Source organism: Pseudopodoces humilis, chromosome 4, assembly GCF_049639895.1.
Source record: "Pseudopodoces humilis isolate 2021_Gansu_Grassland_sample_001 chromosome 4, ASM4963989v1, whole genome shotgun sequence".
Taxonomy (NCBI): Eukaryota; Metazoa; Chordata; class Aves; order Passeriformes; family Paridae; genus Pseudopodoces; species Pseudopodoces humilis.
This window is the reverse complement of record NC_142203.1, coordinates 51,452,610-51,466,612: the sequence shown is the minus strand read 5'-3', so window position 1 is coordinate 51,466,612 and position 14,003 is coordinate 51,452,610. Positions and strand designations below refer to the sequence as shown.

The 14,003-nt window shown below is 38.5% G+C and overlaps 1 protein-coding gene across 5 annotated transcripts in view; it reads left to right on the top strand.

Annotated features, from left to right (window-relative positions):
- Window positions 1–14,003, top strand: part of DOCK8 (dedicator of cytokinesis 8) — an 88,223-nt gene that overhangs the window by 22,667 nt on the left and 51,553 nt on the right. For all 5 annotated transcript variants that reach the window (XR_001331457.2, XM_005522706.3, XM_014252293.2 and 2 more), the window contains 11 exons: window positions 2,776–2,847; window positions 6,231–6,354; window positions 7,078–7,287; window positions 7,686–7,771; window positions 9,011–9,077; window positions 9,330–9,479; window positions 10,098–10,178; window positions 10,897–11,056; window positions 11,676–11,815; window positions 12,058–12,151; window positions 13,310–13,472. Coding sequence is in view for 4 of the 5 variants with exons in the window: in XM_005522706.3 (XP_005522763.3) it covers window positions 2,776–2,847; window positions 6,231–6,354; window positions 7,078–7,287; window positions 7,686–7,771; window positions 9,011–9,077; window positions 9,330–9,479; window positions 10,098–10,178; window positions 10,897–11,056; window positions 11,676–11,815; window positions 12,058–12,151; window positions 13,310–13,472 (1,347 nt within the window). In the remaining variant the exon portion in view is untranslated. The remainder of the gene's footprint in view (window positions 1–2,775; window positions 2,848–6,230; window positions 6,355–7,077; window positions 7,288–7,685; window positions 7,772–9,010; window positions 9,078–9,329; window positions 9,480–10,097; window positions 10,179–10,896; window positions 11,057–11,675; window positions 11,816–12,057; window positions 12,152–13,309; window positions 13,473–14,003) is intronic.

Below are 14,003 nucleotides of genomic sequence, written 5' to 3'. Positions count from 1 at the left end.
ATCGACTAGGAAGAAGAGTGAAGAGGGACAGGAGAATGGCATGAAAAATAATTTTTGCAGCTGTGATGCCAGAGATGAAAGTTGATTCTGATCGTTTAACAAGCACAGTATTGAGGCTTGGGGTGGGGGGGAGGGGCGGTTTGGGTTTTTTGCCGCAGCTGTGTGTTACATGGCATTAATCAGATCACTAAGAATCTCTTTCTCAGTACCTGTCTTGCTTAAATGGGAGGAAATGGTTCATTCTTCACAAGTTTTAGGAAGGGGGTGAGTCTTAATTTCTAGTGTAGAAATCACACGTGGTTTTAGGCCGACATTGATGAAATAATTACCCTGTTTTCAACAGCTTAAATTAAATAGGAAGCATGACACTGGTGCTCAGTGGTCCTGCAAATATTTATGTCTTGAAAAACATATTTATGTTTTGAAAAACAGGCACGCAATGAGCAAAAGGACTTTTAAGAATGAGAAAGTTCATTGGAGAGTTTTCTGATGTGGTATTAGAAAGTCTGTGCATTGCATACTAAATACTCTTCAGGGACTGTTTCACTGTAAATGGTACCTTTAAGTAAATCTTCAAAGGCCTGTTGAGTTTTGCAAGACTCAGTAACAGTGAGATAAATGTGAAGTCAGCTCCATTTAGCCCCAAACTGCTACATTTGCAGAGATGGCTAACTATACAATGTGCTTGGGATGGAGCGCTGGCTCCTTACAGTGTTTCCAGGGAATGAACAGCACAGCTATATTCAGTGCTGTGCTGAACCTCCATTGAGAGGGACAAATGAGCTTAGTTATGGGGTCTTGGCTCACAGGGTCCCCCCTTGTGTCCCTGCAAAAGTTGCTACAGGCTGCTCTAATTTTTACCAGCCAGCTGTTCAAACTAGAGCCCTATGAAACAGCCGTATTTGTTTGGTGTTTTCTGTCCGAAGTACCAAATGCAATGAGGCTAAGCAGGAAACTCACATTGTGTGATTTTTGCCGGATGTAGACTAGCTGAGAACCCTCTTGCTAAGCAAGTTTTCAGTGTACAAGTTTCTTCTTGGCTCAGTGCTTCTCTCAAATAGTTCAAGAGAACAAATACAGTAGAGATGAAATGCCATGCTAGGTTACCTGAGAACTCTTTGAATCACACAGCTTCTAAGGAATTTTCTAATATTTGGACAAAAGGTGATTTTCACTTGAAGTTACTCATAGAAAAAGTCCCAATCTTTACAAGGTATTCTTGTTTTTATGTGGATTTGAGAGAGAGAGAGTGGATGTGGGAGACAATGAATGTTTTTTTTTCTTGAAATAATCTTTTATTTAAATGATGGACAAACGTACTGAATTAATTATTCAGCTTTTGAAATTACATCTAAAATGAGGCCATTTCTTACCTATTTCCAAGATTACTTCCCACTATGCCTGGTGTTTAAAACAGTAGTTACCTATTTGTTTATCCAGTAGGAGACCATGCAGGCTCATGCTGTACAATCAGTTATAAGCCTGATTTGCACCACAAAGTTATTAAGTGTTTTATAAGGAGTTTGTGACAAAGCTCAAATAGTCGATACCAGCAAATATGCTTTCAGCAGATTTTTTTAGGCATCAGCTTGCCACTTAGCCATTCACATTGCTATCATTGATAGCGTTTTTACAGAAAATCCTGGTTACAGGTGCCAGGATGTGTTAGGGAAGATGAGAACACAGGAGGGGCATGCACCAAGGATTGGCCTGCAGGCAATGCAGTCTTTGATGTCTCTGTGCACTGACAGCAGGAAACAGGTACCACTGACCAAACTGGGTTAATGTGCTGCCTGCCAGCAGACACACCTCCCGCCTGAACCAGAGGCAGGAACCACCAGAAGCAGGGGCATGCAACAGCCTGGCATCAGCCAAGGTTCTGTCCCACCATGCACACACAAACCCAAATCAGCTCTTAGCCAGCCCTGGTAACCAGTTGCAAATCGCTTAAGAGTTCTATGTGGAAAGTGCTAAAAATTATCATACTTTTCACCTGTTCCTGTATTGAATGTGTATCCTACCTACCCTTTTACTCACTTGGATTGGAAGATGTTACAAATTATTTTGGAAAAGGTCATTAGAAAAATTAAGAATAGGGACAGGGGAATTATGCCACAGCATCATGATATGAAGTTCATGGACATTGTCCATGGCTGAAAGGCTGCAGTTCCAAATAGTACCCAGTCTATCAAGGAACACTCACATCCCCGTTCATTAAAGTGGACTTATTTGAAAAACAGGAAATAAAATTATAATATATTCTTAGAACTTAAAGCTTTGGTATGCTCTCTGATCAAAAGCTTAGTGTCTCTTTTTTAGATTTCTCTTTGTTTTTGTGAGAAAGGGAAAAATTCACATATATAAAAACTAGCTATTTGCAAGAGTCCAGGAGCTGAGATCTCTAAAAAGATATTTCTGTATGTTGAGACTTATTATCAAGTTTTGAAAATCACAAGGTTGGTTATGTTGTATAATTTATTTAATTTTACTATATTTTATTGCAACATCACTCTTATATTTCTAAATAGATAGTATGGCAAGAAGTTACCTCTATTAAATGTATGTTTGTATGTTTATCAGCACATTACCAAAAATCTGCATTAGGGAATTAATGCAGTACAGAGAATTTTTTTGAACCTCAAACAATAGTTTAGCAGTAAAATAAGTACACAGGAGAGGACTAACAGAGAGGCCTTTATATGACTAGCATGTTTTGATAAATTTGTTTTCCTGAAAGTGTGACTTAGGAGCTGAAATATGTTGCTTTTTCTGCAGGGTTGAACTGGACTCACATGTCAAAGACTGTGTTCAGACTTACATCCGTGAGTGGCTGATTGTTAATCGAAAGTAAGTGACATCAAACTAAATAAAATTAAAATACATTGCATCTTACTTATCAGAGATGAGATGTTTGCTGCTATAAGTAATCCTAAATTATAATTATTTTAGTCAGCGATTAAAGATAAGAACTGACTTTTCAGTAGTATAAATAACTGTGTTGTTTTGTTTGAGATGGTGTGCATTGCCAAATACTGTTGTATCTGCTTCTTAATTGTCAGGCACTCTGGGAATGGATGGGAAGTTGACGGGAAGAAATTTGCAGCAACCCTCTGTAATGATGATTTATCTTAATCAGGAAAACTAGTACTTTTTGATCCCACTAAAAGGAAAGATAACAGGGATAAAGATTATATTTGCATGCTTTTCTCCTATTCATGCCCTGAAAATTCAGAATGACTTGATTTCCAAATGTGTCTGAAAACTCAAGGATTATGGACTTTCCCAGCAGTGATTGAGTGTATTCATGGGATTATCAGTGTTATACCCAAATTTACTATTTTACATCAGTAAATGATTTCTGCACGTGAGGTCAGTGTAATTCAACACACAGAGTTGGGCCTGTAGTCATTATAAGTGATTCATTTCCTCTGATTAATTTTTATTCTATTATATTATATTATATTATATTATATTATATTATATTATATTATATTATATTATATTATATTATATTATATTATATTTCTTATGTAAAATGTGAAGGGAACACTCAGTCAGTGCTCTCTGTTACAGGGATGTCTGTTCCCAGACTCTTAGGGGAGTCTGTGAGATGTCTTGCCTCCTTCCCCATCACCTCATCCTGTTCTTCAGAAAGAGGTCTTTGGAGCTCTGTTTTTTCTGTAGCACTTCCTCTTCATGCACTTCTGCACTCAGGCCCAGCTTTTGAAAACTTTTTTCAGCTTTTGAAAAGCAGAAGAAGAAGAAACTGGTTGTTGAGTGCTGACACATTTGCTGCCACTTTGCTGTGCCCCTTCACTCTCCCTTGTTACTCTTTGTTTTTCTGACACGACATGCATCAGCCGCCAGTGCCTTATGGGTTTACAATGGTGATTGTAGAGGAACTTGCACTGCTTAACTATGCAGCTTGTGCTCCTCAGTGGAGCAAATGCTGAGAGTTATTAAGAGACTTCCTCCAGGGGTGCTGATGAAACTGAATTCTCAGAACTGCTCTGCAGTGAGTCACTAAAAGTAGGCTAGTGGGTTTTGTGGGGTCTCCTCCTGCACCACTCAGAGCAGAGGCACTAGCTCTTGCACACAGTGCTGTTTCTGAGCATGCTGTAAAGAGCCAGCATGCAGCTTTGTGCACAGAAGGGAGTGAGCAGTAAAGTAGGTGAGGTGAAAAATAGAACATAGCTATCTTTGCATTTATGTGTGCTGGTAGAAATGCGAATGGAGCCAGAGAAACACACATATGTGGAAAGTTTTGTTATTTTACTATTTCATTCATTCAGGTGAGGTAAATTTGTATTCAACATCTTTATTGAGCAGTTGACTCTGTGGTAAACATGATCGTGGACTCTGCCAGAGGTCTGAGCTTTGGTAGCTGTGGCTAACGATGCAAGCAAGTTATTAAAAATTGCAAAGAACAAAACACTACCATATAAACCGCAGTGTCACATAAACCAGTGATAGATTGTTATTGGGAATCTTATGCTATGCTTGGACAGGTTTTTTTTCCAAAACAGGGATGGGGGGAAGAAAAGATACTAAGAGAGAAGTGAGAAAAAAGTAATTATAGAAGGCTTTCAGTTGTTTTGAGAAAGGCTGGAAAAACTATAGTTGGCTACTTAACAGATGTTATAGAACAGGTTGCTGAATATATTGTCTGGTGAGCTATGGGTGAGAGAAGCGTGTGAGTTATCTATTTGATCTATTCATGAACGTGAAGGTTCCAAACAGGAGACTGAGGACTCTCCAGTGGGTGGCACGAGCAGATGTCGTTCTCGGGCCCCAGGGTAGAGAGGTATGTGACAGAAAAGCTGGGCACAGCTGGAGTCCATGTGGCCTTTCAGGAGACCAAATGGGAAGCTTGTGCTGTGCCTGTTCCTCCTTTCAGTTGTCCTTTGTTCTTTTTCCTCATCTAATTTTTCTAATTCAGTGTGTGCTCATTAAATTGACATGTGTATTAAGACCATGTTTTGCCACTTGGTGAGTTTTAATTGCTATAATGCTTTTAAAAATAAATAAACAAGGTAAATAAATTTTCCAGGAGTACTTTAGGGGAAAGACATCTCTAGTGTAGCTTTCACACCACAGAGAAAATGTGAACTCAGGTACATAAATTTCTCCATTAATCATTTGTTTGCCACCAGAGGTAGTGAAAAAAAATCTGTACAACCTCTTTTGGATTCTTAAATGTCTTAAAGTCATACAGAATTTCTGCCTTCCATTCTGGATGATTACAGTGGTTCCAAAACAAGGTCACATCCAAGGAGAGCTGGGATTGTCTTTTTATGACCACTTTTCATTGCAGTGAACTGGCAAACTATTAAAATACAAACAATTAAAATTAAAACACATCAGAGCATATAATTCAGTTACTCCCAAAATGTAATAAAAAGGTGTCTCCCTGATCAATAATTGCTTACTGTGTCTTCTTTATGAAAGTACTCAGATATTCAGTCATTTCTTTGTTAGTGTCACAGAAAGAAAAATGGATGAAGCAGGATTTTGTAAAAGAAGGAGGTTGATTGCAAAAGGACAGTCACAGGACTTAGCAAATTGCATGCTAAAGTGAAAGAAACAGAGCTCTGGATGCATCTAACACCTTTTCTTCAGGGTACCTGCTGGCTTTTTTTCTATCTGCCTCTAAAACATAACTTGAAATTTCAGGAGAATTTTTCAAAGCTGCCAGCCTGAAGGGTTGAATTGTGGCATAGAAATAGCCCTATTCAAAATCAGGCAGTTTTTTGGAAGATGTAGATTGTTGTATGAATTGTTATCTGTATTAACTTGGGATACTAGCTAGGTCCAGGATAAGAGCAGTAAGAGCTTTGATGTATATAACTGAAGAAGCCAGCCAAGAGATAAGTGATCCTGATCCATTTTCTTAAGGTCGCTGAAATAATCACCATGATGAGGAAGGAGATCAGAGCAGATTTTGTACTTAGGTCAGGTTTCCCTGCTGTCTCAGGCTTATACTCTACAGAAAAATAATCTGAATTACTTTTTTTCCTTTTAAACTGTTTTTAATATACATTATAGAGTTGCAACAGTGCTTTAAAACACATTAAAGTTGTGAAATGTCACATTTTTACATAAAAGCTGTGCTACACTGCTTTTTGCAGAGCAATCTTCTCAATTTTTAAATAAATTTTAATTTGTCTTTTCCATTTTATTTTCCTTTAACGCCTCCTCATGTTATCCTGACTTGGGCTTCTCCAAAAAAGAAACCAAGGGAATTCAGATACTTGGAGCCTGAAAAACAAGGGATCCCGAAAAGATTTTCACAAAACACTTCAAAAACAAACATTTGAATCGGAAACATTGGATTCTGGCAATGCAACTTTTCAGGTACATTTTCTTCACTTTGGGAAAGGTGATCAAATACAGGAGCTTCTCTCAAAAGAAGCATCTGGTGTGATGTAATCTTGAATGTTGTGTGCAGTTTTGGTCACTGGAATATATGAGAGATATAAAGCTATTGGGCAGCATCCAAAGGAGGGACACAAAGATGGTGAAGGACCTTGTAAAGGTGAAGCTTTATGAGAAGTGGCTGAAGTCACTTGGTCTGTTCAGCCTGAAGGAGAGCACACTGAGGGGGAGACCTCATTGCAGTCTATGTTTTCCTTGTTAGGCAAAGAGCAGGGGCAGGCACTGATCTCTTCTCTGTGGTGAAGAGTGACAGGACCTGAGGAGTTGTGTAAGGGAGGTTTCAGCTGGATATTTGAGAAAAGTTCTTCACACAGAGGGTGGCTGGGCACTGGAACAGGCTTCCCAGGGCAGTGGTCACAGTCCCAAGCCTGACAGAGCTCAAGGAGTGTTTGGACAATGCTCCCAGGCACATGGTGTGATTCTTGTGTCCTGTGCAGGGCCAGGAGCTGGACTCTGTGATCCTAGTGGGTCCCTTCCAGCTCAGCATGTTCCGTGATGCTGTGATCCATGATGGCATCAAGCAGAGCACCATGCTCACCCTCAGGCTTCATGGCAGAGAAGCATTAAGATCCCCTCTGCAGATCACCAAGAGCCATTCTGTGGCCACAAGCCACAGCTCAACATTTTCTTGTTTTCCAACAGGTGGGGCCCCAGCATGTGCACGCTGTCCCGGAGGAGGCCTCGAGGACTCCGGCCTGCTCCGACCTGGAGCTGCGCAGCCTGCAGCCGGACCCCCGGCTGGAGCACCTGCTGCGGCACGTCAGCGCAGAGGAGTTCGAGAGGCTGAACGAGGAGGCACGCCGCACAAACAGGCACCCTGAGCTCCTCGCCCTCTACCCCTCCGTGGATGAGGTGAGAGGGAGGCCAGCTGTCCTGCTAGTCTTTCCCAGCTGGCTGTGCCAGCACGCCTGAGGTTAAAGCTGCACCTCAGTAGAAAAACACTACGCTGCTCTCAGTGTGGGCCAAGGCACATGCTGGTGATACGGCTATGTCACGGTGTCACCTTCCATAGTAGCTTGTTCTTGGAGCCCACAACTGTAAATATTTGGTGTAAATGCCAGATAGGGGTCAGGAATGTAAATATTCAGAAATAATAAATCTATTTTATTTCATCTCTGGAGACATTAACTGCCCACTGAGTGAAGGAAGATGCTAGTCTGTAACAGTGGCTTGGCTACTGTCACATAAATGTTTTAATCGAGTGTGTAAATTTACAGTTCTTTTAATTGAGTATGACTGTTTAATGATAGGAAGATGCAGTGGAGATACGGCCAGTGCCAGATCGCCCAAAAGAACATCTGGGCAACAGGATTTTGGTGAAACTGCAGACTCTGAAGTAAGTAATCCTTCACAAGCATTGCTCACCATTTCTGAATTCACAACAGTGTACTGCTGCACACCTTGTTAAACCACTGCAGGTGCCCTGTACAGCACCATTCACTGGTCAAGTGTTCTTTCTTAGTGTAGCAGAAAATTATTTCTATCCATCTTTACAGAAGTCTTTAATTTGCCGGGATGAAAAGGAGTTGGGAGTGAACCCAGATTATATATATTAAAATAAAATAAAATAAAATTTAAAAATAAAAGAAAAAGAAAAAGGAAAAAAAGAAGAAAAAAAAAAAGGCGATTGATGTTCTGTCAAGTCCTACACTCCTGAACTTTCATTGTGGTTTAACCCCAACCAGCAGCTAAGACCCTCACAGCCATTCACTCACTCCTCCACCAACAGGGTGGAGGAGAGAATCAGAAAAGTAAATCTGGAGAGCTCATGGGTTGAGACAGACATTTTAATAGGGAAAGCAAGTGGCGCAAGTGGCACAAGTGGCACAAGACAAGCTAAGGAAAGCAAGGAATTAACTCACAGGTTTCCAAGGGCACGTAGGTGTTCATCCATCTCCAGGAGCACAAGTCCACACATGATGTGGATTGGGAAGACAAACACCATCACTCCGGATTTCCCTGCCTTGCTCCTTTTGCCCCCCATTTATATTCCGAGCATGGTGCCACATGATCTGGAATATCCCTTTGGTCATTTGGGGTCACCTGTCCTGTCTGTGTCTCCTCCCAGTCTCCCACACAACCCAGTCTCCTCACTAGTGGGAGGAGTACCAATAGCAGAAAAGTCCTTAGTTTTGGGTAAGCCCTGCTCAGCAACAGCAAAAACATCTTTATATTATCAACCCTGTGTTCAGCACAAATCCAGAACCCTAGCCCCACTCTGAAGAAAATTAATTCTCCCCCAGCCAAAGCCAGAACAACTTGATAAACAGAAAAAAAAAAAAAAAAGCAACATATGATAAGTTTTAACTGATCTCTGAGACCACCTTCCTGTCCAATTTAGAAAATACATTGCATGCACTTTACTACCCTTCTTTTCCTCTTGAAATCATCTAATATAATGCACTAATAAAAAAAAAATCTTTAAGACTTTGAGAGAACTGAAGTCTGGAGCTAAGTATTTCTCTGCATTTTTTAATGAAAGTGCCAGTCAAAATATAACTCTTCCATTTTTTTTATTATACATAGCCATAGAAGCACAGTATCAATCAGTGTCTTGTGTGGCTTTCCCCAACAGGTTTGATATAGAGATAGAACCTTTGTTTGCATGCATAGCTCTCTATGACATAAAGGAAAGAAAAAAGGTAAGTGTGTATACAATATTTTTGTTCAGTTGGTCTGGGTTTTTATCTCAGGAGCAATAAATTAGGAAAATTTACAAAAAACTTACTACTGTTTTACATATGCAGTCTGATCAAGGCTTCTTGTTATGCAATCAGTCACATGCTTCCAATTATTTACTTTATAGTTGTAGTTACAACTTTTGACTTGTTTTAAAATAAAACTTGAAGCATTTTTGCTTTACAATATATTTTAATCCCTTCTTTCTTTTCAAGATCTCAGAAAATTTTCATTGCGACCTCAATTCTGACTCATTAAGAGGATTCTTGCGTTCTCATACACCCTCCATTGACTTGTCTACTCAGGCAAGATCAGCAGTATTTTCTGTTACTTATCCCTCATCAGATATATACCTGGTAATAAAGGTATGTTACAGTGCTGCTTTGACACCATTCTGCCCGTTCCCAGCTGTTCCTTTTGCCTGAGTTCACAGAACTGACAAACATGGCTTTTGTCTAGATGAGATGAATTATGATGGTTTTTAATAGCAGTATGTGAGCAGGTGTCCAGTGGTATATCTCATTCTCAGCTAAGAAGTTATATTAGTGTCTTGTGTACAGTTCTACTAAGTACATAGAATTTCTTATCTTTGCCTAAGGGAAATTAAAAATATAGTGAAATAAGGCACTTTTAAAAATTTTATTTACATTCTGTGGAGGTATTTTGGCATTGGTTTAGTGCTCTTTACATAATTTTGTTTGCTTAATTCTGAAACTGAGTTAGTCTGAACCACTTCTTTTGGAATGTGTTAATTATCATGATTTCAGTGAAAATGCAATAGCAAGTGATTTACATATATATTTTATGCTTTCTAACAGATGGAAAACTAGAAGGTTTAGTATCAGTTACTTCATAAAGACAGTTTTAAGACATTATATACAACTATATATCTAGGCGAGTTCTTTCAAATTGCGAGAGAAACAACACGTTACTATTTGGATGACATTTTTTCTTTAATTGTCTTATTTTACTTCTTTTTGTAGATAGAAAAAGTACTTCAGCAAGGAGAAATCGGAGATTGTGCAGAACCCTACATGGTTCTTAAAGAAAGTGAGGCTGGCAAGGTAAGTAAATAACTGTAAAGAATATTTAGATTAAAAAATGCATGATAAAAACAAACAACAAAGAAAGAGCAGACCCTTTGAAACAGGATGGAATGCCAAAAACACTGGAGGGTAAGCCAGTTAAATCATCCATGGTGCAAGCAGTTTGATGTCTGTGACTGACAGAAAGAAATTAGGAGAAGGCAAGGTGCATTCTTGTTACTGACCTCTTTGGAAATCAATACTGACAGAGTCTTGAGTCATGAAGCAGACAGGGACAAGCAAAGGAGGTAACTGAAAGGCATAGTTAACAGAAATACTTGTACCTCAGAGACATGCTATTGATTTGGATGGGCAGACAGCCTATTGTAGTGTGCAGCTGTCCAGTTCAGTACTGTTGTCCATAGATAATGTGAGTTCTGTTCAAGGAATTCATGATCATTTACCTCCCTGGAACAGACTGAGAGTGTTTGCTGGGCTTCCACATGTCTCACCTTCAGAATATTGCTTTCAATAATCTATTTTATTTTCTGTATCTGATGAAAGAAGTAGAACCTGCTAACATTTCATGATGATTATTATTCTGGATCTGATGATTACTACAAAACTATTTTCTAATATGAGAGATACCAATGCAAATTATTTACTGAACTGTAAATACGTAACTTACGTTTTTTGTCTATGGTAGAATTGCAATAACTGATTACTTTTGAAACAGAGATTATTTTCTTTGTCTCAGACAAAAGAAAAGATTGAAAAACTGAAAGCACAAGCTGAATCCTTTTGTCAGAGGTTGGGGAAATACAGAATGCCATTTGCCTGGATTCCTATAAGCCTAACTAATTTCTTCAACCTTTCTACGCTTGAACGAGAAATACAAGAAGCTGAAGGTTTAAACGGTACTTGTCTAACTTTTCTAAGTAAGGCAAAATTACTCTTCAGTAGAACTGGATATAGGAAACAATGTTATTCACTCTGGCATCAAAAGTGAATCACAGATTTAAAGTCATGTCTTGTCACCTTTCCTTTCCAGTCCTACAAACACTTACAAATTAATTGTGCTCACTGTGTTGTCTCTGCACATTTATTTTTATGTCTTTTTTTGTCTCTTTTAAGATCATATTCTTTCATGGTTTAGGTCCAGTTTTCATTGAACACTGGCTTTGTTGAAGTAAAATTCCCTTTGCTCCATGGATTTAGCAAGCAATAGTGAGCAGTCAAGATACCAAACATCTCAGTTTTGTAGGCAGGACCATTGTTCAATGTGCTTTAATGTGCCATGAACTAAAAATTTAAATAAACTTCTGCTCTGCAGCAGAAGTAATGGAACTTCAATAGGTGTGTCCTAGTATTCCAGTATTTCACATAGTCTGAAATAAAAGAAGCAGAATGTTTTCGGTGCTCTATCCTCTGATGTTGGTGAGATGTTTCTGTGGTTTTCTAGTGTATTCTGAGAAACTTTTTACTACAGCAAAAAGCAAAAAACAAGATGGTAATGCATTTAATTTCCCTTTGAAGGGAAAGGATCCAGTAGTGACAAGAAGGCAACATTGCTGCAGGGAAGAAGGCTTTCTGAGAGAAGTTTCAGCTCAGAGGACAGCTATCCAGCATCAAACTTCAAAACAATCTCTCTGACCCTTGGCACCTTCTTTAAACAGGTACTCTTTAGAACAGGATTCTCTTTAGTTCTGATTTCATAAGACATTTTTTATCTATGTAATATGAATTGTGCTGGGAAAAGCTACCAGTTATAATTGTGTGGGGACAGAGGATAACTGCAGTCAAGTAAATAGTAGCCCACTTGCTTTGGATGCCTCAAGGACATGGTTCACTCATGAACTTTTTCTCCGTGTTATGGAGTACTGTTGAAAGGTACTGATTTTTGTCTTTCTCTTGGTAGGAAGGAGACAGGCTCAGTGATGAAGATCTGTTTAAATTTTTAGCAGATTTTAAAAGATCATCTTCCTTGCAAAGAAGAATTAAGACTTTACCAGGTACATATTTAATTTTGGATGGAAGTCTTACGTGCATTTTTCTCCCCTAAATTGTTTTGTAAATTCCAACCCCAAAATATATTTTACTTGAGTTTAAAGCCTATAATATGTGCCATTGCGGAACTTCCTGGGTTTCTAGTATCTACCTGAACACAGATGCTTTTGAATTTTTTTTTTTTTTTCTGCATGAATGAGTATGGAGATTTAGATTTAGCTTGATATTTTTTTAATTATTTGCTTTTCTCCCTAATTTACAGAGTGCCTACTGGATATCTTTTGTTATTATTCAAACTGTTTGAAGTCAGTTCTTCAAAGCAAATTTGTAGGATCCTTGCTACTTCCCTGCAATGCTTTGAAATAGTACATATTTTATAGGGAGAAATTAAAATGTGTACACATTTCATCTTAGCTTGATATTAGGGTTAGCATTAGTTAACAAAGTAGAGAAGTACATGCAGTGTTTAGCTACTGTCAAACACCTGACCAGCTTAATTTTTCTTTTTTAAGTAAATTACAGTTCAACCTCTTCTTCATTGTGGAGGAACCTTAAAAAATATGAACTGAGGGCAAAGCTGTTCTTCATTTCTAGTTGAGTGCCAGAAATTACAAGTCTGAGTTCCACAAACAGTTTTAACTTATCACAGCAGAGAATTTAAATTGAAAGTCTGTTTATCCTGGGGTAAATGTTATCAGTATTAGCTGTGTAACTGCTCACCACAGAAAGCATAGCTTTCCTGGTGGGTGGTGTCTACTTTGGCAGAGATTAATCTGAGCAGAATCTGAGGGGGAGGTGGAGTAAGAGAGAACTGTATGAGACAGCACACCTTTTGTTTGTCTCCCAGACAAATTTGTTACTTGTGTGTGAAAGACACTAGAACACCTGACAGCATATAATATTCCTTCTTTCTTTCTATTTCCTTTGAAACATTACAGGGTAGACATAAGGAGCTATGTGTTTCCCTGACTGTGAAGGGATGTGTGCAGGCTGCTTACTCTGTATCGTTCTGTACCTAAGCTTTCCTTCTCATCCAGCCCAAGAACCGGTCGTTTCTTTCTGCACTGTTGCTATGTAACCTTACATATTGTTTTAATTTTTCTTTTATTATGCACTCATCATTTTTTGTATTTTTGCTAAGATTTTGTGATTTAATTGTAAAGGAACACTTAAGGTGGAGATTTCCCCAGCTCCAGAAAACATTGGTTATTGTCTGACACCAGAACTACTCCCAGTGAAGCCATTTTCAGAAAACCGCAATCGCCCTCACAAAGAAGTTTTGGAATTCCCAGTTAGAGAAGTGTATGTTCCCCACACCATTTATAGGTAAGAAATAACATATATTTTTATAATTTCTTTAAAAAATGTGATTCAATTTTTTTTTCGGAAATAGAAGCTAAACTAACTATTCTAAAAATAGAAAATATTTTTTAAAAAAGGCTAAAGACATTGTGTTGGGCTGATGATTTAATATTCCTAGCCATTACAAGATAAGATACCTGCAGGATATTCCATAATGTGCTTGCTAATCTAATTGTGTTGTCTTTTGAAAAGTTTTCTATAACATAAAAAAACCCCAAACTTTAACAACTGTCATTGACTTGGCATCTATCTATCTATCTGGCTGGCTGTCTATCTATCTATCTATCTATCTATCTATCTATCTATCTATCTATCTATCTATCTATCTATCCTCCCTTTTTTTGGTTTTTGTTTGGTTTTGGGGTTCTTTTTCCAGTAGATTTCATTTTCATTTTTAACACTTCTGGTAAATGTTTATGCTCAGTTGTTGCTATTGTTAATTTGGAGTTACTCCTGGGCTCTGCCACAATTCAGTGGTATTCAATCTCCTGAGGG